The 24,797-nt window shown below is 23.6% G+C and overlaps 5 protein-coding genes across 5 annotated transcripts; 4 read left to right on the forward strand and 1 right to left on the reverse strand. All coding sequences in view use genetic code 6, as the record gives it.

Annotated features, from left to right (window-relative positions):
• Nucleotides 1–1,747: 1,747 nt before the first annotated feature.
• TTHERM_00481210 (zinc finger lsd1 subclass family protein) lies at nucleotides 1,748–9,064 on the forward strand (the record flags this gene model as incomplete). The annotated part of the gene is made up of 6 exons (XM_001017432.2): nucleotides 1,748–1,781; nucleotides 1,829–1,904; nucleotides 2,185–6,203; nucleotides 6,407–7,018; nucleotides 7,084–8,902; nucleotides 8,956–9,064. 6 exons carry the CDS (start codon nucleotides 1,748–1,750, stop codon nucleotides 9,062–9,064), a joined length of 6,669 nt encoding a protein of 2,222 aa, XP_001017432.2.
• A 793-nt stretch (nucleotides 9,065–9,857) lies between these two features.
• On the reverse strand, nucleotides 9,858–12,408 carry TTHERM_00481220 (kinesin motor catalytic domain protein; the record flags this gene model as incomplete). The annotated part of the gene is made up of 4 exons (XM_001017433.1): nucleotides 9,858–10,271; nucleotides 10,331–10,957; nucleotides 11,041–11,252; nucleotides 11,451–12,408. 4 exons carry the CDS (start codon nucleotides 12,406–12,408, stop codon nucleotides 9,858–9,860), a joined length of 2,211 nt encoding a protein of 736 aa, XP_001017433.1.
• A 1,055-nt stretch (nucleotides 12,409–13,463) lies between these two features.
• TTHERM_00481230 (kinesin motor catalytic domain protein) lies at nucleotides 13,464–14,680 on the forward strand (the record flags this gene model as incomplete). Its single annotated transcript, XM_001017434.1, has 2 exons — nucleotides 13,464–14,412; nucleotides 14,487–14,680. 2 exons carry the CDS (start codon nucleotides 13,464–13,466, stop codon nucleotides 14,678–14,680), a joined length of 1,143 nt encoding a protein of 380 aa, XP_001017434.1.
• Nucleotides 14,681–15,670: 990 nt separating this feature from the next.
• TTHERM_00481240 (cation channel family protein) lies at nucleotides 15,671–20,338 on the forward strand (the record flags this gene model as incomplete). Its single annotated transcript, XM_001017435.2, has 9 exons — nucleotides 15,671–15,758; nucleotides 15,820–15,897; nucleotides 15,958–16,014; nucleotides 16,067–16,919; nucleotides 16,987–17,496; nucleotides 17,549–17,963; nucleotides 18,308–18,448; nucleotides 18,506–18,877; nucleotides 18,929–20,338. The coding sequence occupies 9 exons, from the start codon at nucleotides 15,671–15,673 to the stop codon at nucleotides 20,336–20,338; spliced, it is 3,924 nt and encodes a 1,307-aa protein (XP_001017435.2).
• A 1,224-nt stretch (nucleotides 20,339–21,562) lies between these two features.
• On the forward strand, nucleotides 21,563–24,272 carry TTHERM_00481250 (MHCK/EF2 kinase domain protein; the record flags this gene model as incomplete). Its single annotated transcript, XM_001017436.1, has 2 exons — nucleotides 21,563–22,269; nucleotides 22,391–24,272. 2 exons carry the CDS (start codon nucleotides 21,563–21,565, stop codon nucleotides 24,270–24,272), a joined length of 2,589 nt encoding a protein of 862 aa, XP_001017436.1.
• Between the last annotated feature and the right edge of the window lie 525 nt (nucleotides 24,273–24,797).

Raw genomic sequence — 24,797 nt, forward strand, 5'->3', positions numbered from 1 at the left:
TTTTTTAATTACTAATACTTTACTAAGCTTTTTTCTTCCAATACTTTAAAAATAATATTTGTGGAATAATTATATTCACATCTTCTTGTTTATAAAAATTAAATTTGTTTGCAATAAGTTTTTTGCTCTAACAATTTTTAGTTAAAAAGAAATAATAAAACATTATTAATAATAAATATAATTTAATATTTAAGAAATATGTAAACTAATATTTAAATTAAAATATGTTGTATTATGCATCCAAATTAAAAAGGAAAAGAAAAGATATAGCTCAAATCTTAAAACTACATAGTTTATGGTATGTTGCTTTAAATAAATTTCTTTAAAAATTCATAAAATAATTAAACAAATAGTATTTAATATTTTGCCTATTATCAATTAAATTATAAATATAATATATTATTATTATTTCTAAATTAAATATTTTGATTATCGTTTTATTATATTTTTTATACAATTTAAATAAAATTTATGTAAATAATATAAATTTTTTGTATTAAAAAATCATAAAAAAATAGCATTCATTAAAATTTTAAAGAGTTTTATCTTATAATTAGGATTAAAGAAATGATAACTATTTTATTAATTAAGATTTTAAAAATTTACTAATTCAAACTAATTGTTATATTTTTTAATGAGTTTGTTTATATTTAAGTGTATCTCTTAAAGAGTTCAGAGCTAGTCCTTTGCTTAATAAATAAATGGTAAAATTATTTGCTAAATATAAATTAATATATTTATTTTATAAAATTTAATGTTGTTAAAAATAAATTTATGAAAATCCTTGAAAAATAATATTTTAATTGCTTATGAATTAAAAATAAATAAGAAAAAATTTTTAATAATCAATTTTTTTTCTTTTTTCTCAAATATATTTTTAATATAAAAAGAAGTAATATTGAAGTAGTTCTATAAAAATATGATTAAATAGTATTCAAAATGTATCTTTTTATTAAAACAATCCTCTATAACAAATGTATAATCCTATAATTTTTGATGTGTTAACAATTAAAATTAATTTTATGTTAAGCTCTGCTAGCCAGTATATATTTTTAACAACGATTTTGATCATAGACCATATGGTTTTGATGTTTCTGGAGATTAAATTAGAATATGAAGGTATTAATAACTTAATTAAGGTTATTATTTCTTCTCTTCATTCTTTCTTACTTTAATTATTTCAGATTTAATTAGTAATTAAAAAATTCCATACAAATTTTTGATTATATCAAAATAGATGATGTAAACTTTAAAACCACACAAAGATATGATTATAAACGAAAAATAAAGTGTTACCAAAACCACAAGAAAAAGCGAGATTACAGAACTATTATAAATCAAAAATCTAATTTTTTGTGATTTAAATCTTAATGAACAATCAAAACAATATATTAATAAACATTTTAAAAAATAAGATACAAGTATTTCTATCACTAAAATAATAGCCAGATAAATATTTTTCAATTTTATTTTGACCTAATTTATTTCTAAGGAATTTATTTTTTATCATATCCTTCTATCATTTTATTTTGTATTTTTGTTATATTTTTAATTATTTATAAAGATAATCAACATTGATTATTAATTTAATTTATAAATAGAATTTTTTTTTTGTAAGATTTATCACGAAAAACATACATAAAAGAATATAAAATTGAAAAATACAAAGTTTGCTGAAGCAAACAAAAGGTATATAATCTTTTTTAATCAAACTAAATCTAATCAAATTAATATTAGCCTACTTAAAATGAAAAACTTATCAGCAATATTCATAATTATTGGTATTATATTTTTAATAATCTATTATTAATATTATTTCCTTATATAGCTATTTTTCACATTTTGAAATTTGCATCAAGCTTATCTATCAGAGGTGGTCTAAATAACGAAAATACTGAAGAAAAGTAAAAATATCTTTAATTATATTTTTTTAAATACAGAATTACAAAATCTCTCTTATCTTCATATCTAATTAATACTTAAATTAGAGAGGATTTTACCAAACAAAGCATGCTAAATACAATCAATTTTGACATGATTTAATATTTTTGTTTCCTTAATAAATATTATTGAGAGATAGATTTAGTAAATCCAAAGTTTGAGTTAAATAAATTAATTTTACAAAATAAAATATATTAAAAGTACTCATATTTTCTTTTAAAAATATTATTAAATAAATCTAAGGGCAAATAATAATTTAAAGAGAATACTTTAGAAATGTGGATAATATTGTATTTGTGATAATCTTTAAGTTTCTGTTTGTGCTTCATGCAAATATGCTAGTGATGGTGATATTTATTTTCCTGATAAAAAATAATGTGATTATCCCTCTGTTTGCCAATCCCCTTCTTCAACTAAGAACGGTAATATTTGTTGCCCTAATTATTGTAAAACGTGTAGTAGAAGCTAGGATACCTATATTTGCTAATAATGTTAAAATGGATATTTCTTAACCCCACCAAATACATGCACTAAATGTGATCCTAATTGTTAAACATGCTTAGATTCTGCTAAAAACTGCACTTCTTGCCCTGCCGGTTAGTATTTGTTTATTGACAATAAATGCGGAATTTGTGATGTTAATAACAAATATTACCTAGATAAGTCATAAATTTGTCAAAAATGTCACCAAACATGCTAAAAATGTAATGGATTAACAAGTTAATCATGCTCTACATGTCCATAAGGAAATAATTTATTTCCAGATAATTCCTGTAATTTTTGTGATATAAATAATGGCTATTATTTAGATGATAAGTCAGTTTGTTAAAAATGTCATTCTTCATGCTAAACATGTAATGGAAGTTCCTAAAATTAGTGTTTGAAATGCCCATAAGGTACAAATTTATATCCAGATTTTAGCTGTAAGTTTTGCGATTTATAAAATAAATAATTTTTAGATCTTAAAAGTATTTGTTAATAATGTGATAATTCTTGTTAAACTTGTTAAGGTAATTTAGAAACATCATGTCTATCTTGCCCTCCAAAAACAAATCTTTTTCCAGATAATAGATGTAAAATTTGTGATACTAATAATCAAAAATATTTAGATGATAAATAAATATGCAGAGATTGCCATTCATCCTGTTTAACATGTAAAGGAAGTAAATCTACTGACTGCTTAAGTTGTCCTCCTAATACTAACCTTTATCCAGATGGATCATGCAACATTTGCTCAATAAAAAATAAGTAATATTTAGATGATTTATAGATATGTAGAGATTGTGATCCTTCTTGTTAAACATGTGATGGTTAAGAATCAAATAAATGCTTAACTTGTCCTTAAGGCTCTTATCTATACCCAGATAAATCGTGTAGGAAAACATGTGATACAAAGAATTAAATGTTTTTAGACTCTTAAAATATATGTTAAGCATGCGATATAACATGCTAGACATGTACTGATAAATCAAAAAACTCCTGCAAGACTTGCCCTATTGGAAAAAATATGTTCCCAGATAATTCTTGTTAATTTTGTGATATAAATAATTAAAAATATTTGGATAATCAATAAATTTGTAGAGATTGTCATCCTTCTTGCTAAACTTGTTAAGGTGATTAAGCAAATCAATGTATATCATGTCCTCCAAACACAAATTTGTATCCTGATAAAACATGTTAAATATGTGATATTAATAATAAGTAATATTTAGATAATATGCAAATATGTTAAAAATGCCATAATTCTTGCCAAACATGCAATGGACCTTAGGAATTTAATTGCTTAACCTGTCCAGATGGAACTAATTTATACCCTGATAAAACTTGCAGAAAATGCTCTATTTTCAACTAACAATATTTGGACTCATAAAATATTTGCTAAAGTTGCCACAACTCGTGCTTGACTTGTAAAGATTCTACTTTAAACGGTTGTTTAACATGTATTTCTAATTTAAAAATGTACCCTGATAATTCTTGTAAAATTTGTGATATAGCAAATTAATAATATTTAGATGACAAATAAGTTTGCAGACAATGTAGTAAGTCTTGTTTGACATGTAGTGGCCCCTTAGAGACTTAGTGTTTAACCTGTATTCCTGGAACTAATCTTTACCCTGATAGATCTTGTAAAAAGTGTGATCAACAGAATAAACAATTTCTTGACTCAAACTAAATATGCTAAAATTGTGATCCATCTTGCTAAACGTGTGATGGAACTAAAAGTAATTAATGCTTAAGCTGTCCAGATGGAAATAATCTATATCCTAATAAATCCTGTAATGTTTGTAATATTGACAAAAAGTAATTTATAGATAATAAATAAATATGCTAAGAATGTCATGACAGTTGCTTAACTTGTAATGGGACAACACAAAAAGATTGCTTGACTTGTGATACAAATAAATATTTTAATACTGAGCATCTATGCTAAATTTGTGATACCAAAAACTAACAATATTTAGATTCTTTTAAAGTTTGTTAATCCTGTCATCCTTCTTGTCAAACATGCGATGGTTCATCTATGAATTCTTGTCTAAGTTGTCCAAATGATTAAACTCTTTATCCTGATAAATCTTGTAAATTTTGCGATACTTAAAATAAACAATTTGTTGATGATAAAAAAATATGTTAATCATGCCATAATAGTTGCTAAACATGCAATGATGCTACTTTAAATTCTTGCCTAAGCTGTCCAAAAGGTAAATATATGTACCCAGATAATTCATGCAATGATTGTAATGTATAAAATCAATACTTTATTGATAGTTCCTAAATATGCCAAAAATGTCATAGCTCATGTTTAACCTGCAATGGACCGCTTAGCAATAACTGCACTTCTTGTTAAAAAGGGTTTTTTTTAGATTAAAAAAAAACTTGTTAACCCTGCCATTCTAGTTGTAGTACTTGCAATGGTTAAACAGAATATGATTGTCTTACTTGTGAATAGGATAAATACATTTTCCCAAACCATTCCTGCAAAATATGCTATACTGATAACAAATATTATTTAGATGAGAACTTAATTTGCTAGGAGTGTCATTCTTCGTGTTTAACATGTAGCGGAAACTCTGACTCTAATTGTTTAAGTTGTCAAGATGGATTTTATTTAGACAGTCTAAAGAAATGTTAGCCATGCCATTCATCATGCTACACATGCAATGGACCTCTTAAAATAAATTGTAAAGTATGCAAGACAGGATTCATTTTTTATCCTGATCGTAGCTGTGATTTTTGTGATACATAAAATAGATACTTTATAGATGATAAAAATATTTGTTAGAAGTGTAATGAAAACTGTTAGACTTGTTCTGGATCTTAAAATACTGAATGTTTGAAGTGCTTAAGTGGAATGAATTTCTTCTTTGATCATACATGTAATGTTTGCGATACAAATAATGGTTATTTTTTGGATAAAAACTAAATATGCTAGAAATGTCATTTTTCATGTAAGACCTGCACTGGTACTGAAAATACTGATTGTACTTAATGCAAATAAGGTTATTCAGTCCAACCTGATAAAACCTGTTAAGGATGTGATATAGATAACAAACACTACATAGATTCTTAGAATCTATGTAAAAAATGTGATGATAGTTGCCAAAAATGTAGTGGCCCTTCACCCTAATAGTGTATATCATGTTCATAAGGATTAGCTTTGTATCCAAATAATTCATGCAAATTATGCGATTTAAATGATAGGTAGTTTATAGATTCTAACAATATTTGCTAAGACTGCCATAGTTCATGCAAAAAATGTGTTGGTCCGCTTCCTACTTAATGCTCTTAATGTAATTTAGGTCTAAGCTTTTCAGTTGATAGCAGTTGCTAGATATGTCCTATTTCCAACGGTTTTTATGTAGATTCTAATAATTACTGCTTAAGTTGTAGCTCTAATTGTAAGTCTTGTCTTGGACCAGATAAAAACTAGTGCATAACTTGTAAAAGTGGATACTCCTTGTTTCCTGATAAATCTTGTGATGTATGTAACATTTAAAATGGTTATTTTATAGATAATTAAAATAATTGTGTAAAATGTCATGAAACTTGCATTAAATGTAATTCCAGTATGGAAAATGATTGCATAGAGTGCAAATAAGGACTGAGCTTTCAATAAGATAATACATGTTAGGTATGTGATACTAAAAACAGAAAATTTGTTGATTCTAACAATAGATGCTAACTATGCCATTCTTCTTGCTAAACTTGTAGCAATTCTCAGTCTAATTCATGTTTTAGTTGTTAGAGCCCTAGACAATTATTCAGTAATTTATTTATTTAAATTTTTAAAATATTTATGAACAAAATGAATTTTATTTCAAAAAATTTAAACTCAATTGATTATTTAATGAATGAATAATCCAGTATAAACTTATTATAAAATAAATTATAAAAATATTATCTTTTATTTCAATAATAAAAAAATTATTCTATTTATTTAACTTTGATTTTATTAAATAATAAATAGATGGAATATGCAATATATGCCATTCTTCGTGTTTGCAATGTAAAGGTGAAACTGATTAAGATTGTTTGAAATGCTAACCAGGGTTTTATTTCTTAGCTAATGGGAAATGCGGTATATGTCCAGATGTTGGGTTTTATAAATTTGAAGGAAAATGTATGTAATGTGATTCGTCGTGTTCTACTTGCACTGGATCTACAAAATATGATTGTATAAGCTGCTCTTATCCCTATTCATATTTTGATGAGAGTCATTAGTGTTTAAAATGTCATAACGATTGTGAATCTTGTTTTGGAAGTAATAAAAACTAATGTTCAAAGTGTCTAAATAAAAATCTTTTTATCTCTCTGAAAAATTAAAATTGTGAAATATGCTAAGAAAATGAATTCAATGATGGAATAAAATGTATTAAATGTTTAGATCATTGCTAAACCTGTACATCATCAAATACTTGCGAAAAATGTGAAAAGGGTTACTTTTATAAAGAAAATTAATGCCTAAAATGTGATTAAAGCTGTCTTTCTTGCTCTGATCATCTAAAATGTGATACTTGTGCTCCAAATTTTAAACTTTATGATGGACTTTGCTTTAATTGTAAAGAAGGCGAATATTTAGGTAAATTTATTTATTTATTTTTCTTTAAGATTTTTTTGAATAATTTACTTAATTTTCAAATATAGATTTGGATACAAAATAATGTGAAATTTGCCATTCAAAATGTAAATCATGTTTTGGAAAAACTGAAACAAGTTGTATTAAGTGTGCTAATCCCTTGGAATTCTTTGATGAAGATAATTATTGCGTTGATAAATGTAAAGAAGGTTACATTAGAAATCCTAAAGTAGATAAGTGCTAAAAGTGTTTTTATTTTAAGACTGATAAAAATAAATTGTAATGTGTCTTAGATTGTCCATTAGGTTATTTCGCAGATAGCACTAACATCTGTTAAAAGTGTGGTCCTTTCTGTCTCAAGTGTTTAAACAAAGATACATGTTAATAATGTGAGCCAGGCTTAAGTCTTATGAGTTATTCTTAGAAGGTTTGTGTTAAGTGTAAGGCAGACGAATATGCAGATGAAAATAACACTTGCCAAAAATGTTTAATTTAAAATTGTGAAACTTGCCAAAGCAAAACAATTTGTTTAACTTGTGCAAAAACTTATAAAAATAAATCTTACTATTGTGAATACGATAAAAGGTATGATAACTACTCATGTCTTCACGAAAAAATAGAATAATGTGAGAAAGAATTAGAACTAATTACTAAAGTAGATATAAGTACTCAATCTATTTAAATTTCATCAATAGCAGTATAATCGGTTAGTGCTTTATTATTTTAATCAAGTGGTTCTTTTCTCTACTCAATTCAAATGTAATAGCTAATCGGAAATATGAAATTAGCAGGTGATTTTAAAGTGGTAAGCTTAGGTTTTACCTTCCTAGAATAATCCTATTAAATGAATTTTATAAATTTAATTCCAAGCCCACTAAATCTTGAAACTTAAAATGATAATAATTAGAATAATAATTAAAAAAAGCTATAGTCGAAGAGAAGCTTAAGTGGATCTGATGTATCTTCAAGCAATATAAAATCAATAAGATCTTAAAATCTGAGTAAAATTTTCTTAAACAACATAATTATTTATGTGATAATAATTGGAATAGCTGTTACAATATTAGCAATCTGTAAATTACTTAAAAGTAAATTCTAAATATGTGAAACAGTTGACAGTAGAAATAGGTCATACATGATAAGGTTACAACTTATCTTTTCAAATTTCATTTTGATTTCTACCTTTAACTCTCTAAAAAATGCTGAGTTTTCAACTGAAGCTTAGATTTTAAGCTTTGTATTTTCCATAATTTACTTAATGTGCTACATTTTGTTCTTGATATTCTTTTACTTGAAAGTAAGCACTTTTAAGAAGCTAGCTGATATGAATCAAGTCAATTAATATTATGTATTTGTAGAAAATCTAAATTTAGAAAACCGCTTTTAGAAATATTTTTGGCTATTTTTTGAAATGAAAAAAATATTAAATTTGTTGTTTATTTCATTTATAAGCATCCCTGGCATATCATTATCTCTAATATTATTATTGAATTTATTGTTTTTAGGATACATGATTAAGTATAAACCTGTTTTAGTGTTGCATGAATAAAGGTATTACTATACTTTAGAAATGTTATAGATTCTCATAAATTTGTTTGTACTTTTAACTGCAATATACAATAAAGAGTAATTAGCTTGGTGTGTAATTGCTTTCATGGGAATAATGTTTATAATAAATGTATTGTATGCTTTCTTTTAAATCTACAAGATTATTAAAATTAAATGGTTCAAGGAAAGATTTATAGTTTCAAAAACTACTTTTTATGAAGAAGAACTAAGAAAAAGCAAATTTGAATCTGTAAGCAAAAGCAAGTTAAAAATTAAAATCTTAAAAAGTTAGCAAACATCAAGGCAAGAAGATTTAACAAATCGTTCTACAATTAGCGAGTAATTTTTTTAATTTCAGGTTTTTTAAATTAAAATTTTAAATGTATAAATAGCTCTAGGACAGTAGAATACTTAGATAATATTCATCAACTCTCTATAAAATGGAATAAAAATCCATTTTATACAAGGCAAACATTATTTAATGATAATTTCAAATTATGATAATTAGCCAATTACTCAAAAAACTTTAATATTGAATTCAATTATTATTTATGATGTTATGAAAAAAATGCTTTTTTTTTTGTTTTCTCACTTTTATATCACTAAATTTATCTTTAAATTATTTTCTTTTCTCAGCCTATTATTTAATAAAAAAGGATAATTTTGTTTGATTTTATTCTTTTATAAAGCATTTTAATCTAATAAAAATAAGTTTATTTAAACTAAACTTATTTTTTAGAACCAATTTAGAATTTAATATTTTGGTTCCTATTTAAAATATGATTTTTTGCTTATTCTTGTACCAAACAATATATATCTATATATTATTTTAAAGCTTTTTAATTAATAAAAAATCATTTTTATGTTTGATTTTATTATTATTTTTTAATTTTAATGTATATTCTTAATACCCAACTTATTGAGTAATTTATTGAGATTTGAATTTTTAATAAGTAAAATTAATAAATTATTGGTATCACTTTTGATTTCAATCTATGATTATCTACTTACAATCTACCATAAATAAGTTACTAATTATGAATTTAATTAAAATTTGATTGATTTTATAATATTAATTTAGTTTCTTTTTATATATTTTAATGCCTAAAATATTGATTATCATAGCATATTTTTTACTCAAATTTGTTAATAAAAACTTTATTCTCATAAAAAATTAGTAAAAATTTTAATAAAATTTGTAAAGTTTTTTAAACTAATTTGATTACATAAACAATACAAATAAGATTTTAATTATTTTATGAAAATACTTAAATTAATTATTTAAATATTTAAATCACTTTTTAGGTTATAATCCTTTTGCTTTGGGGTAATTATCAGAGTCAGCTGTAACAGAAGAGCTGTTATTTGAATTTTTAACACCGCTTTATGGTCTTTTTGATGTAGCTGATTACCCTGGCTTTGAAGTTGGACGTTTTTTGGCACTTTATTTTCTAGCTTGTGCAACTGCTTTCTTTTTTCTTTGCTCTGGGTCTATGTCATCTTCACGAACTGGTCCTTCTTCAGTGTATACAAAGAATACATTTGGATGACCTTCTTCTTCTAGTTTAAGAATTTCTTCAACATCTTCTTAAAATTTAATCTCTTATTCTTATTATTTTCTTTCTTCTGAATTTCTAACTAAATTTCCAGCCAGGTGTAAGTAAGGATACATCCATTCATCTAGCTCTTCATTATACATTGCTCTTAACTATTTAAATTTATATCGAAGTTAATAAAAATTTGAATTAAAAAATGAAAAAAACATACTTATAATCTTTCTAACTCTTTTTCAGGAATGAAATATTCAAGTATTAAATTCTTTAACTTGAGTTCTTTTTACAAATCTCTACGTCTTTCTTAGAGTTATTCTATTTCAGAACCATAGAAATCATCGAGTTCTCTGTTTTCACTTTCAATTTATTTAAGTCTACCAACCAATGCTTTTATTCTTTTTGTTTTATCCTAAGCTTCTTCTGCTTAACTTCTATATTTTTAATTAATTTCTAAAGCCAAATCTTCATTTCTTTTAATTTATTCAGCTATTTAACGGTCTCTTTCCTTTCTTTGTTGCAATTCTTGCTGGGCTTTATTTAATTCTCTTTCTTTTTCAAGAGCCTTTTACATAATTTCATCTCCTTAAATAACTTTTTCTTACATTTTTTATAATTTTTTAAGCAATTTTTCTTGTTGTTCTCTCTACTTCTATTCTCTTTCTTCTTTATCCATAAGTTGTTAGAGAAGTTGTTGCTTTTCTTTTTCTTAAAGTTTTTTATCTTCTTCAATCTTCTTTACTTCATTCTAATACTTCTTCTCAACTTCAGACTTTTCTTGCTCTAACTTTTGCTATAAAAGCTTGACCTTTTCATCATCATTAATAGTAATGACTTTTTCAACCTAAAATTTAAATTAAAAGTAAATAAATAAACATTTTTATTAAATTGTTAAATTGTTTTTATTTTTAAATTTAAAATAAATACCTAGATGACTTCTGCTTCCATCATGACAATATTTCCATCTTTATCAACTGAACTGGCTAATTGTTATTTCAACTTAGCAATTTCTTCTTAAAACTATCTAATCATAGCATCTTTAGGATCTTCATTAATTTTAGCATGATTCTAAATGGATTTAGCTCTGTGGGCATATCTCAAAGTTGAAATAGTTTCATCATAGTTAAAGTCGGCAGGACCTTTAATTTTTTAAAATTTATTATTTATTAATTAATATTTTATAAAAATACATTTAAATAATTAGTTTTTTTTACGATTAACAAATGAAATTTAATTTTGAAATTCTCAATTATCCATTTTTATTATTAAATGTGTTAATTTAATCTTAAAGAGGATTATTTCTTTTTAAAAATTTTTATTAGTTTAAAATAAATTACCAACGTTAGCAACCATAACAGTTTTAGTGTTACCACCAAGTGAATCTTAAAGAAGTCTTGTTAATTTAGAATCTCTATAAGGAACGTGGGTAGCTTTAGGATCGATAAGAGAGGAGATAACGTTACCTAGAGTTGTTAAACTTTAGTTAATATTAATGGCTTCTTTTAGTCTAGAACCAGTAGCTTGAGTTTTACTCTAACGTTCAGAACCAGCAAGATCGACAAGATTTAACTTACCGACTCTAATGTGGCTTTCACCATTAACAATATCGCATCTTTCAATAGTAATTGCAAAAATAGAGTGAGAACGTGAAGAATCTTGATTCATTTAAGTAGCTCCTACAGCACGATTTTCACGACCATGTAATAATTTTTCTCTCAATTCTTCTTAATCTTAAATCATAAAAGTAGACAAATCTTTTACATAAACACCACTGCCTGGTTTTTCTCTCAATTCTAACTTTTTGATATTCTTCTAAAGTAGATCTCTAATTTCTTCATTGTACAATTCAAGAAAACTAACTCTAACTAAAAACTGTACGTTTGGAGTTCCCTTAATTGAACGGAAAATATGGTCGAAAGTTCTAGGAATGATACCTCTTAAATGTTTAGGTTCATCTTTACCTTCCATAGTATGGGTTTTACCTGTACCAGTTTGACCATATGCAAAAATAGTTCCATTATAACCCTCAAGAACACTTTCAACAATTGGATATGCAGTATTTTTGTAAACAGTTTCTTATTCAACTTCAGGTTCAAATGTGGAATCAAAAGTAAATACTTTAGGTGCTTCAGCTGAATCACCTTTTGGGTTTGTGACTGAAATTTCACCTCTTGATTAATTTACAAATACTACTTATGTTCTTCCATCTTCTTTTTCCTTTGAGTTCAAAGGTCTACATCTAACGACGACCTTAACACACTCATCATTTTTACTATTTTTTTCTTATTTGCTCATTATACTTAATTGATATGTTGTCTATGAATGAATCTATTATCTTTTGTCAAATTACTCCCTATTTATTTGATTTTCTAATTAAACAACTCAAATATTGTTGCTTTTTTTAATGTTTTTTAGATTTATTAATTGATTAAAAAATATATTGTTTTTTTTTTATTAAATTAATTTGAAAATTTAAGATTTTAATTTAATAACTTAAACAAAAAATTTCTTTCTTCATAAATAATAAAATGTGAAGTGACATGCATTTATAGATGAAGCATACAAATACCAAACAAAAAGTCTTTATTAATATTTAATCAAATAAAAATAACAACAATCATTTCCATTTTTTCAAACAATTCTCAAAAAAGTTGATTTTTTTTTTTTAAATTGCTTGTTATGTTATTAAATTTTGAAATTAATTCATCCATAAAATAAAAATAAAAACAAAACATTTTAATTAAGAATTGTATTATTTTTAAAATTTAATTCAATGAATATAAAATAAGCTAGTTTTAAATAAAAAAATACTCTTTATAATTTTATAGTAAAGAAAATTAATCTTGTAAATATTGATTTTTAATTTGTAAAATACTCTTCTATTGATCATTTTACTACTTATTTATTTAAATTATTTGATATAAATATTTCATGATTTAAATTTTAAATATTTTTTAATCTAAAATATTTCAAGACTTGCTTATTCAGGTATCAGAAGATCCAAGATTATATTTATTTAGTCATTTTATTTGATGATACAATTGCATTTTTTATCTTGCTTGCTTGATCTGACTACAAATTTAATTTACAAATTATGTTAAAAAGTTTTTTTTGAAAAATTTTTATTAACTTTTTTGTTCATAATATAGAAAAGTTAAATTTTTTTACATAAATATTTGATTTACGATTAATTATTTTTAATCGGATTTGATTAGATTTTTTTAATTTTCTTATTTTAAGGCTTAAACAGAAAAGTTTTGCTTTCCACATAACTTAAATATAAATATAATAACTTTGATTTGATTTGATGAAAAAGTCATATAATAACATAAATAAAAATAAAATTAATAATGTTAAATAATTTATTTGCTGATTAATAAAAATCATTCCAAGTAGCTGTTAGATACTTACCTTTGTAAGTACATCATATGTAAAATCTGCCAGAAATACTTTGTGTTGATAAAAAAAATAATTAAATAACTCTTGTAGATTCTAATTTACAAGAAAAACTAAATAAAAAGTTTTGTCTAGATAAAGTTTATGACTTATAAGATAACTAATCTATGGTATATAATGAAATCGTTGAACCTTTAGTAGAAAGTTCGCTTAATGGTTTTAATGCTACTCTTCTTGTTTATGGTGAATATTAATAGAGCAAAGATTTTACTCTAGAAGGAGATAAATCTAATTTGGAAGAAATGGGAATAATCCCTAGAGTATCATAGTAAATATTTTCTAAAATAGAATAAAATCCGAACAAAGAATTTATTATTAGAGTTTCATCTTTACAAATATTAAATGAAAATATAAATGATTTACTTTAAAAGTAAAACTAAAACCTATTTTTAAGAGAAAACTAATATCATTAAGTTTTTGTAGAAAAACTAACAAGTGTTTTAGTAACAAATCATGAAGAATTTATGAAATAAATTGAATTAGCAAAGAAAAATTCCCTAGGAAGTTCAAACACAATGAATAATAATTATGTAAGAGGTCACACAATTCATTAAATTTAAATTTAAAAATATGATAAAAATAGTATTGAAAATGCGCTTAATGTAAGTATATTAAATATAGTTAGCTTGGCAGGATTTGAGAGAATATCTAAAGTTGGATGCTTTGGAAAAAATTTGAGTGAATCCATCTTAGTAAATAAGAGTTTATCAACTTTAGAAAAAGTGACTATAGCTTTATCTAAACCAGGAAACTAACACATCCCATATAGAGAGTCTTAGCTAACTAGAATCCTACAAAATTCTTTGGGAGGAAATTCTAAAACTGTTTTACTCACAGTTATTTGTAAATATAAATTTATTAAAATTAATTGTTTTCTCAATAAATTATTTTTAACTTTAAAAATTGTATTTTAACAGCCATAGAAAACTATGAAACTTCACTTTAAGCTTTAAAATTTGCTGAAAGAGCTAAAAACATAAAGAATAAGCCTAGTGTAAATAAAATTTAGGATAATGATATTATCAAATCTTTTAGAGAATAATATTCTTCAATTTCTTTGAGTAGAAATTCATCATTTTCTAATCTTTCTTAAACTAATAATGCTCTATGATATTAATTTATTAGCCAATTTAATATTAATGGTTAAAATTACTCCTCAGAAAATGTCCTTTTGTTGCAATTCTTTTAATCAGTTAATCGAAATTTATTTATTCAATATAATAAAAAATTATAGAAGTTTATTACCTAATAATTAATATTAAATGTTTGTTTATCTATTTTCTTTCATATTAAATTTGAAGTTTAAGTTAATTTTAAAATATAAATTATTAAATAATAAAATAAAAGCAATCTTTTAAAATGCACAAAATAGTTGTCTTCAATAATATTTGGAAGGATGATAAATTTAACTAGATTTACATAGAAAATAAATTATAAAATTATTATTTTTTGTTTTTCATTTTTTTAAAAAAATTATTAGTGATTTATTAAAAATATTCTATTTATATTCATATTAAATTATTTCAAATAAAGTTAAAGTAAAATATGATTAGTCAATAAAATTACTTTTATAAAATGAGTATATAATTGGTATTAATTTAGCATATTTTTTTTAATAATATTTAAATAAAAAAACCAAAAAAAAGAGAAACTTATCGTGATATTTTATTAAAGATGCTAATTATTAGTAACTAGCAAATAAATATCGAAAGAATTTAGGTTAATTAACTCATTAATTTGTAAGAGGTTATTTTTAATTTGTTTGATTTTATGAATATTTAATAAAGTTAATTAAGTCGTATTTATGTTTTTTTTAGAAAATTTTACTGAAAATTCTTGTAGTTTCTAATTTACTTATTCAATTAACTTTCAATTTATTATTTTTAAATTCCCTACATTTCCACCAATAAATAAATAAGCAAATAAAATTTCAAATAGTAGAAGAATTTGTAAATTACACAAAATAATTAAGTAATTAAAATTAAAAAGCAAAAAGAGAGGGTTAAGATAGATGTTCAAAGAATTATAAATTATATAATAAGAGGATTTGAAAGGACAAAAAAATGAAGAAATTAATATCCTTTCTGATATGAATTATTAAATGAGAGATTCTTAGAGTTTAAAATCACAATATTAATTTGATAATTTTTTAAGTGTTTAAACAGAAAACTAAGATAGCGAGAATATGAGTAATTTGATTTGAACAGACATAACAAAAATATTGAAACAATAATTTATCAATACATATAGAAGAGTTAGATGGTAAAGAGAAGAACGATTTCAATAATATAAATGAGATAAATGCATTTTCGCCTCTTTTTTAGCAATGTAAGAAATAAAATAAACAATTATTTGTTTTATTAAGGTTTGTTATGATATAAATAAAAGGCTTTGATGAAGACTTAAATATGAAAGATTTAATCCCAAAAATAGATCTAAATAAAGGTATGTATAAAATCTTAGTAATATTTTAAATTATAAAAATAATTAATAAAAGATGGTAGAGAAGTTAGATAATTGGAAACTTTATTTACTTAAGAAGATGAATAAATGCTGGAAAAGAATATACTTAGATAAGATCAAAGTAATAAAATTAGAGCACATAATATTTTAACTTAAAAATCATCAGATCAAAACAGTATTTGTTTATCATAGTAGAATTAGCTTTTTGATTTAGAATTAAAAAATACTTAAGATTCAAAAATTGTAGATGCAAACTCTAATAATATAAGAAATTCATATGCATCTTACAACCTTAGCTAACTAACTGAAAAAATAAGAAACTCAATTATTAAAAATAGGAAAATATAACAAATTTCACCAAATTTTTAACCAGAAAATAAAAGCAAAAAGAATTCTTTGATTAATTTTACTGGCCTAGATTTAAATCAGAAAAAAAGTAATCAAAGCAATAGAAAATGGAACGTAGCTGTAAATTTATCAACGGCTTTAAGAGTAAAGCAGAAGTTGAAGAGTTTTTTACCTCAGAAATTTTCAAAAGTTAGCCAATATGAACTCACTTTGATTGGAGATGCTTCTTACATGAATGAAAAAAATAATTTAATTGAAATAAATCATAAGTATAAGCTATTAAGTGATTTAATATCCCACAAATTTCATCCAGAATCTATGTTTGTTATAATTTTCAAGTTAATTACTCTCATTATAACAACTCTTAACATAATAATCATACCAATGATCATTACCTTCAACTTTCAATCCAATCAAATATTCTCAACGTTTTATACTTTAAGTTTGATTGTATTTTTTATAAGAATGATTATTAAGTTTAAGACAGCTATTTATGATAAAGGAGAAATCATTTATTCATCAAGTCTTATAATTAAAAAGTAAAATATTTTTTTAAATAACATATTTTATTAATAATCAACAAACATATTTATTAATTTATTTAAGTTATGTGAAAGATGGGTTTATTTTGGATGTCATTAGTTTGATAGGATATGTATTAGGAATTTATAGTAGCTATTTTTTCCTATTTACATTCCTAAGAGTGAATAATATAATGAAATTAATGGATGATATCAATAACCGTTTTTATCTGACTGAAAAATATTAAAAATTTTGGGTTTTAACAAAACTCTTTGCTATGATCATTTTGATGAACCATTTCTTTGCCTGTTTTTTTCACTACATAGGAAACTATTTTCAAAACGATCCATCTGATACCTGGATTAAAACTTAAGGCTTGGATTCCTGCGATTGGATTTAAAGATACACAGAAGCATTATATTTTTCATTTATTACTTGCATTACTATAGGCTATGGAGATATTACACCTAAAAATGACTATGAACGATTAACTGTGATAATATTTAGTTGTCTTTCAACTGTTTGCTTTTCTTACTCAGTTAACACAATTGGCAGTATCCTTCAAGATTACTAAAACAAATATTAAAAATATATGTAATTAATTATATCCTTTTAATTATTTAATATGAACAAAGTTTTATTGTAGATAAATGAGATATAACGCAATTAAATTCATGGGAAATAGAAAAATAAATAAGGAATTGTAAATGAGAGCATTGAAATACATTGAGTATATTCAAACAATTGAAGAAGACAGTCCAGAAAATGGGCTGTCTGTGGTAAATCAGATGTCTAGTTAACTTAAGTTTTAGATTTTCTCTGATTTCTATGGAAAAATACTATCTTAACATAAATATTTTGCACTGAATTACAGTAAATAAACAATCAATAAATTATCTTCGAGAGTTTAAGAAAAATTATTTGTACCCGGAGAAGTCATTTTTGAGCAAGGAGAGCAAGATATGAGACTTTTCTATCTTATAAAAGGTGAGTGTGAGTATTATTTGTAAAATAAAGGAGGAAATAAACATTCATAAATTTAATCTATTGCTTTTACAAATGTAATTTTAATCATTTTTATTTTTTTATTCACTAATTTTGATAAATAATTTATAAAAATACCCTAAATTTCAATTATTTAAACAATTTTTAATGGTTATTTAATTAATCTAGTTTTAAATTTGCATTTGCCCTTATTTAAGTTTTTGGATTTTGTTCTTAAATTGAGACTTTTCTAATATTATAGTATTTGTTTTAAGGAAAATAAGCAATCTCAACTGTTTGTTAATTTCTTTATAAATAAAATTTTTAATTTTTCACTTACACCAAGAGAGAAAATATATTTTTATTAATTTAAATATACATTATATTCTTTAATTCTTGTTTTTAAATCATATTAAATTAGGAATAAAATTTTTTTGGATACAAAGGGTTTATTTCAGGTATTCCAAGAGAGATGAGTTGTAGATCTACAAATATCACTCATGTATTTTACATCTCTAGAGATGATTTAATTAGTGTTTTAAAAGAAGATCCTTTAGATTATGTAAATTAACTACAACTAATTTTAGTGATTTTTTTCTAAAAAAATTTTAAAATTAAGGAATAATTTTGCAAAGTTAGAGATCAATACTAGTTATACACTAGTTCTCTAGGAGAGCAATGCTTTACTTGCAAAAGTTATAAACATACTATGATATAATGTCCCAAGATTCACTTTAGTAAAAATAGATAGCTATTAATGTATAAATATAACTATAGTGCTGATTAAATTAGATAGTACAAAAAAAGAAAATGTTTAAAATATGCTACTATTTTAAATATGGATTTAATTTCTTTTTGTGCTAAAAAATATAGAAAAAATATAACAACTTCTTTAAATAGATAAAGAAATGATGCTCCAAATAATAAATTTAATGAAAATTATCAAGAATGCTTGATTCCTGATAAAATATACTCTCTTTAATATCCATATGTAATTTAATAAAATCATGAAATTTCCATTTATCTTATTATTAAAAATAAGGTCAAATTTTAAGGTCAAACTTTTAAAGATATTAAATTGTATGATAACTAAGATTTAGATAGCGATTCATTTAGTGATTCAGATAGTAGCTATTCTTAGTCTTCTTTACCTAGTTAATAGACTATAAACGAAGATTAGTACAATGAAGACTTGGAAGAGAATGATGATGATTAGGATGACTTTAATAATTAAAAATAACTTTTTTTATAAAACTCTAAAAAATCAAGTTAAGATTAAGAAAATAAATAGTTACAGTCTAATGATGACATAGATTTATTTTAGGAGAACAAAATAAAAAGAAATAATTTCATGCAGAGAAAATTAAGCTATTCTCCAACTAAAAAAAAATCTTCAAGCCCTGATCGCAAAAAAGATTCACATTAAAATTCTTAATAAAAGTAGGAAGAGGGAGAAATCAACATGAAAAAAAAGTTATTTACCAAATAGGTTGAATCGAAAAATTAAGGAGATATTGCAAAGAAAATAAATTCATAGAATAAAATAAACTCTCTAGAAGATTTAGAAAAATAATAATGCAACTAACAATAAAATAACTCATCAAACCCAACCTCTTTCTCACAAATGTGCCTTTCTAAGAAATCATCTAAATAAAGAAATTTAAATGATTAAAATAAAAATTAAAAGTAATTATAAAAGCATCATATTGAGTTTAATATTGATAATATATCAATATAAAATTGGTTCGAAAGTAAAAAATCATACAAATCATAAAAAAGTTAAAAATTGTTTGATAGATCTGATAAACCTGGTAGTATAGAGTCATTATAGAATGAAAATAAACTCTATAAGTCTATGAGTCATAAAATGTAAGAAAAATGTAATATTTAAAAGCAATAAATTAGGAGATAAAAAGCTATAAAATCTATGACGCTTTTGTTAAAATAAAATAGCTATAAAGAATAAAAATAAATTAACAATAACATAAATGAATTACATCTAGAGTTAAGTAAACAAAAATTTAACTAAATTTTAGAGAAGCAAAACCAATTCATGTAACAAATTGCTAAAAGTATTTAATAATTGTAAGAAAGCTAAAAAAATAATATTTTAAATTTAGCTGATCATAGTGCAAGCTAGCATGAATAAAATTCTAAAGATAATGAATAAATGAAGCTGCATAGAATAAATGTAAAAAATACTTAATAAATTGATTCAGATTTATTCTTTTATGAGTTTGACAGTGTCAAAGAATTCAAAAAATATTTTCCTTACAATAATGCCTCTTCGGTGTGTTAGAGTCTTAAACCTAAAGTGAATTAAAACCAATAAATTAATAATTAAAGATACAGCTTCTTGAGTAAAAGATCGATCTATTAAAAAAAGAATAGTCTTCTCTTAAAATCCAAATCAGAATTTTATAAGTAAAAATAGTAACAAGATAAAGAGTGATTTGCTGATAAATAAATTACATAATTCTAATACATAAAATACTATAAATTTAGCTTTTGGGTTTTACATAGCATGAAGCACTAATAATATTTTTACTTTTACAAGATTGAGGTTGAATTAATTTTGAGGCTAAAATAATAAATATTTTTATTTATTTTGAATTTAGAGTTGTATTAGATTTATAAATTATAAGGGAGTATTAAATAAATTTTATTAATACTGAATTATACTATTATTTAATATTGTATAGTCTGTAAAAAATAAAGTGTTTTAAGTGTTTGAAATTCTGATAATTAAAATAAACATTAATAAAATATTTTTGATTAAAATTTAAAAATCTGCTTAGTTATTTTTTTTCGAGTTTAATTGAAACTTTTAGGTATTTATTATGATAAAAATAAAAAAATTCAAGATAATTAATAGTAATTAACATTTAACAAATTTGTTACAAAATAATATATTTATTAAGAATTGACTAAAATTTAATCCATATCTGACAATATTATTTAGTGATCTGATTGAGTTTATAATTAATTAATTAATTTATTTTTTTATTTTACAAATAGCTTGCTAGCTACAGAAAAAATATTCCGAAAATAGCAACAATATAGTAGAAAATAAATGTCTTACTTGGGTAGTCAATGTCTGAGCAAAAGTGTTGTGAATTAATAGTTAAAAATTTCTTATACTTTGAATAGATAATTTGATTTTCCATTTATAAATATACTTGTCTAGCAAATTAAAAGAAATCTTTTTTTGAACAAATTTTTTTATTTTTCTCAAATATTTGTTTTTGTAAATTTTAATTCAATAAATAATTATTTCTGTATGCATTAAGATTCTTATAAAATGATTATATTAGGTAAACTAATGGATATTAATTAATGTTAAGTTCATTATATTTTAGATTAACACATAAAAAAATAAAAAATAGTCTGAAAAAAAGAAAGAATTGATTATATATAAATGATTTTCCTTAACTTATTGTGTCTATTACATATTTTAGTCTTGAGTCAAAATACTATTAATTTAATAATATAAAAGAAATTGGTTTTAGAATTATTATTAAAATTATAAAGTGTCTTATAAAATACTAATGTATTTATTCTTTTCTTAAATATTAATTAATTTTCTTTCAAATTCATGGTTCTAATTATTTTAAATGCATCTATAAGTTGAAAATAATTAATATAAAAATTAAGAAAATAAAAAATCACCTAAATTATGAGTGGAGTAAAAATTTAGAAACATCTTCCTTGCCATGATTATCACATGGGCAACTGTACTTTAACAAAAGCATAATGTCCATACAGTCATGAAGGAAGGTCTTGGGGAATTTGTCCTAATAAAAACCACTGTCCTACTCCACATAAGCTTGTCGACTGTCCTCTTTTTCTTAACAATTGCTGTCCTAAAGGTGAAAATTGCTCATATAGGCATAAAAGTAAAGAGGATACAACTCAAAAATCATGCTAAGAATAAATTACATGCGCTAATGTTGAAGAAATTTAAAAAAACGATAGCAGTTTAGAATTGAAAAATAGCCAAGTCATCAAAGGATTAACTATGGAAGATTTTAAGTCTTCTTTAGTTGAGTTAAACTAAGATTTGAAGATATTGCTACCAATCATTTTAGAAGAAAAAGAAAAAGCTAAACAAATGCATTCTTCATGCTCGTTGGATTTATGCTTTGTTGTTGATATTAGTGGCTCAATGTCTTCTTGGATGAATCATGTTGTGTAATATGTAGGAAATACTCTTAACACTATTTATTAACAATTTCCTGCTATTACACTGAGGGTTGCTTTTTCTGGATACAGAGACATAAATGATTTCGAATAGTATGTGCAAGTTGATTTCACAAGAAACATTGAGGATTTCAAGACAAGATTATCTAAGGTTTCATGCGGTGGAGGTGGAGGTGATTGGCCGTAATTTTATTTATTTATTTATTTTTTGTTTTCTTTTTTTTAGTAAGAATTTCTTAAAAGAATTGATCAGTTCTTAATAATTTTTTTTTAAAATTTTTTAATTTATTTTTTAATTATTTAGAGAGGATGTCACTGGTGGTTTAAATAACGCTTTGAACTTTGGTTGGGGATCAGCTGCCAAACAGTTAATATTTATCGCAGATTATCCAGCACATGGATTAAAATATCATGATAATTTAATTGATAATTATCCTAAGGGATGTCCTAATGGATTAAAATTAGAAGATCTCATGAGTCAATTTAGTTTTAAAAAAATAGATTTTACAGTGGTTGAGGTAAGCCAAAGTACAAAAAAAATGTTCTAAATCATGACATAATATTATGGATAAAATTTGGTTATCAAGAATTTGCTAGATAATAATGAAGAGAATGGAACTGCATCATTTTAAAATGTGGTTCATGACTCAATTAAATCTACGGTTACTGCTTCATTATCTAAAAGTGGTTTAAATAATGATAATTCTGCCCAACCACAAGGGTAATTCAGTTAAGCAATCAGATTTATTTTATAAAATAAAAGATTCAAAAAAGGATTATCTTGGAGCTTCTCAAAAGAAAAATCTTCTAAACTTCCATAAACCTTAATTTAATAATAAGCTGAACAAGAATAGGTTCTAGAAGAAGAAGAAGAGTATGATTCAGATGATAGTGAATATGAAACTAAATTAGAATAAACAGCTTAGAAATAACTAAAGTAGGCCATTAAAGACAAAGAATATCGTAAATAAAAAGAAAAGGAAGAAAAGTTAGAAAAACTAAAAAAATCTTTCCCTTCCCACTACTTTGATACTGTTGAATAACATGAAGAGAAAAATAAAAAAAAGCAAAAAGAAAAGGTTTAGAAAACATTATATTAAACTGGATACTTTGATTGGGATAACTTTGAAAACTATAACGACTATCAAGCAGTTTGCTATTCATTTGAGTTAGTGAAAAACTATAAAGAAGGTCAAGAAATAAATTGGAAGAATCTTGAGATTAAGACTTTCTATTTGGGAACTAAAGTAAGAATAAGCAACCTTGTATTTTCGGAAGGTGCTATGAGATACGCATATCATGCTAAAGATTTATATCTCAATTAAAAAATGGTTGCTAAGCAATACAAGAAACCTGAAAAATAAACTAAAATATCTATTGAAGAGATGAAGAGAGATATTATTTCGTAAATTGTTTGCAAATACATTGTCAAGGAATTCAACAGTAAACTTGTTGAAATTGAATAGAGTGAAGCATTAATTTTATAGTTTATTGATTGTTATATATATGAAACCACACATCCATATAATGCAAGTCCTCGCTATTATTTCGAAAAGTATATTGATGGAACTTACGAAAAGTTTAATAATAATGCTGGTTATGTTTCTTAAACAGATAACCCATACAGTTCTTTAGCATAAGCACTCTCTCACTTCTCTTGGCAAATTAGTAAAGGTTATCTTGCTATTGTAGATTTGTAAGGTAATCAGGAAGGTATTTTGACCGATCCCTAAGTCCACTGTTTGGACTAAGAAAAATTCGGAGATGGTAATTTGGGTTATGAAGGTATTTTGAGGTTCTTTTCAACTCATGATTGTAATGATCATTGCAAAAAGTTGTAATTGATTCATCCATTTGATTAAAACTAAATTCCTGTAAATAATACTTTCTTCTAATAATATACTAACTCTGATAAGGAAAATGAAATTAATGACTCTTAACCTTTAATGAGTTAATTATGTGATATCTGTTAAACAACAAGCTATTTTAATATAAAACGTATTGTAGAATCTAAAAAGAATAATGAAAGGCTAATTTGTAAAGATTGTATAGAATAAATAAAAAGAACTACATTCTCTAAGAAGTGTGTTTAATGCCCAGATTAATTGCAATTTAGTACATATGAATGCATTCAGCTAAGAAGAGATGCTCCTCCTTTGTGTAATAAGTGCTAATTAAATTAATGACTCTTTTAATACCATTCTAGAAAAATTCTTAGCCTTTTTTTATCATCAATAATAATTTCAATCTATTTTTTTTACTATATACATATTAACAGCTAAAATCTTTTAAAAGGTTTATAGATTAAATTAAATTAAAATATATTATCTCACCCATAAATTAAATTAAAATATATCTGTAATGTAAATTAAATGTCAATACTTAATTTAATCAAATACCTTTTTTTTAATTTTTGAAATAATTTATTTTTTTCTAATTAAAAAAATTTTTTCCACAAAACTTCGGGGTTTTTTAAAAAGCTAAAAAATGTAATTAATTTTGTAAAAAAATAGAAAATAAAAGGTAAAACAAATAAGTCTAAGAAAAGTTTTGCAAATAATTTAAATCTAAATAAACATGGAATTTAGATGCGTTCTCAAAATAATAACAAAATCTCAAGATTAATGAAAATTTTGAGAAATAATTTAGCAATTTAGCAATTTATAATTAAGAGATTTAATACATAAAATATTTTAAAAAACGCTCTCTTT

The sequence above is a fragment of the Tetrahymena thermophila genome (genome assembly GCF_000189635.1).
Source record: "Tetrahymena thermophila SB210 genomic scaffold scf_8254611, whole genome shotgun sequence".
NCBI lineage: Eukaryota > Ciliophora > Oligohymenophorea > Hymenostomatida > Tetrahymenidae > Tetrahymena > Tetrahymena thermophila.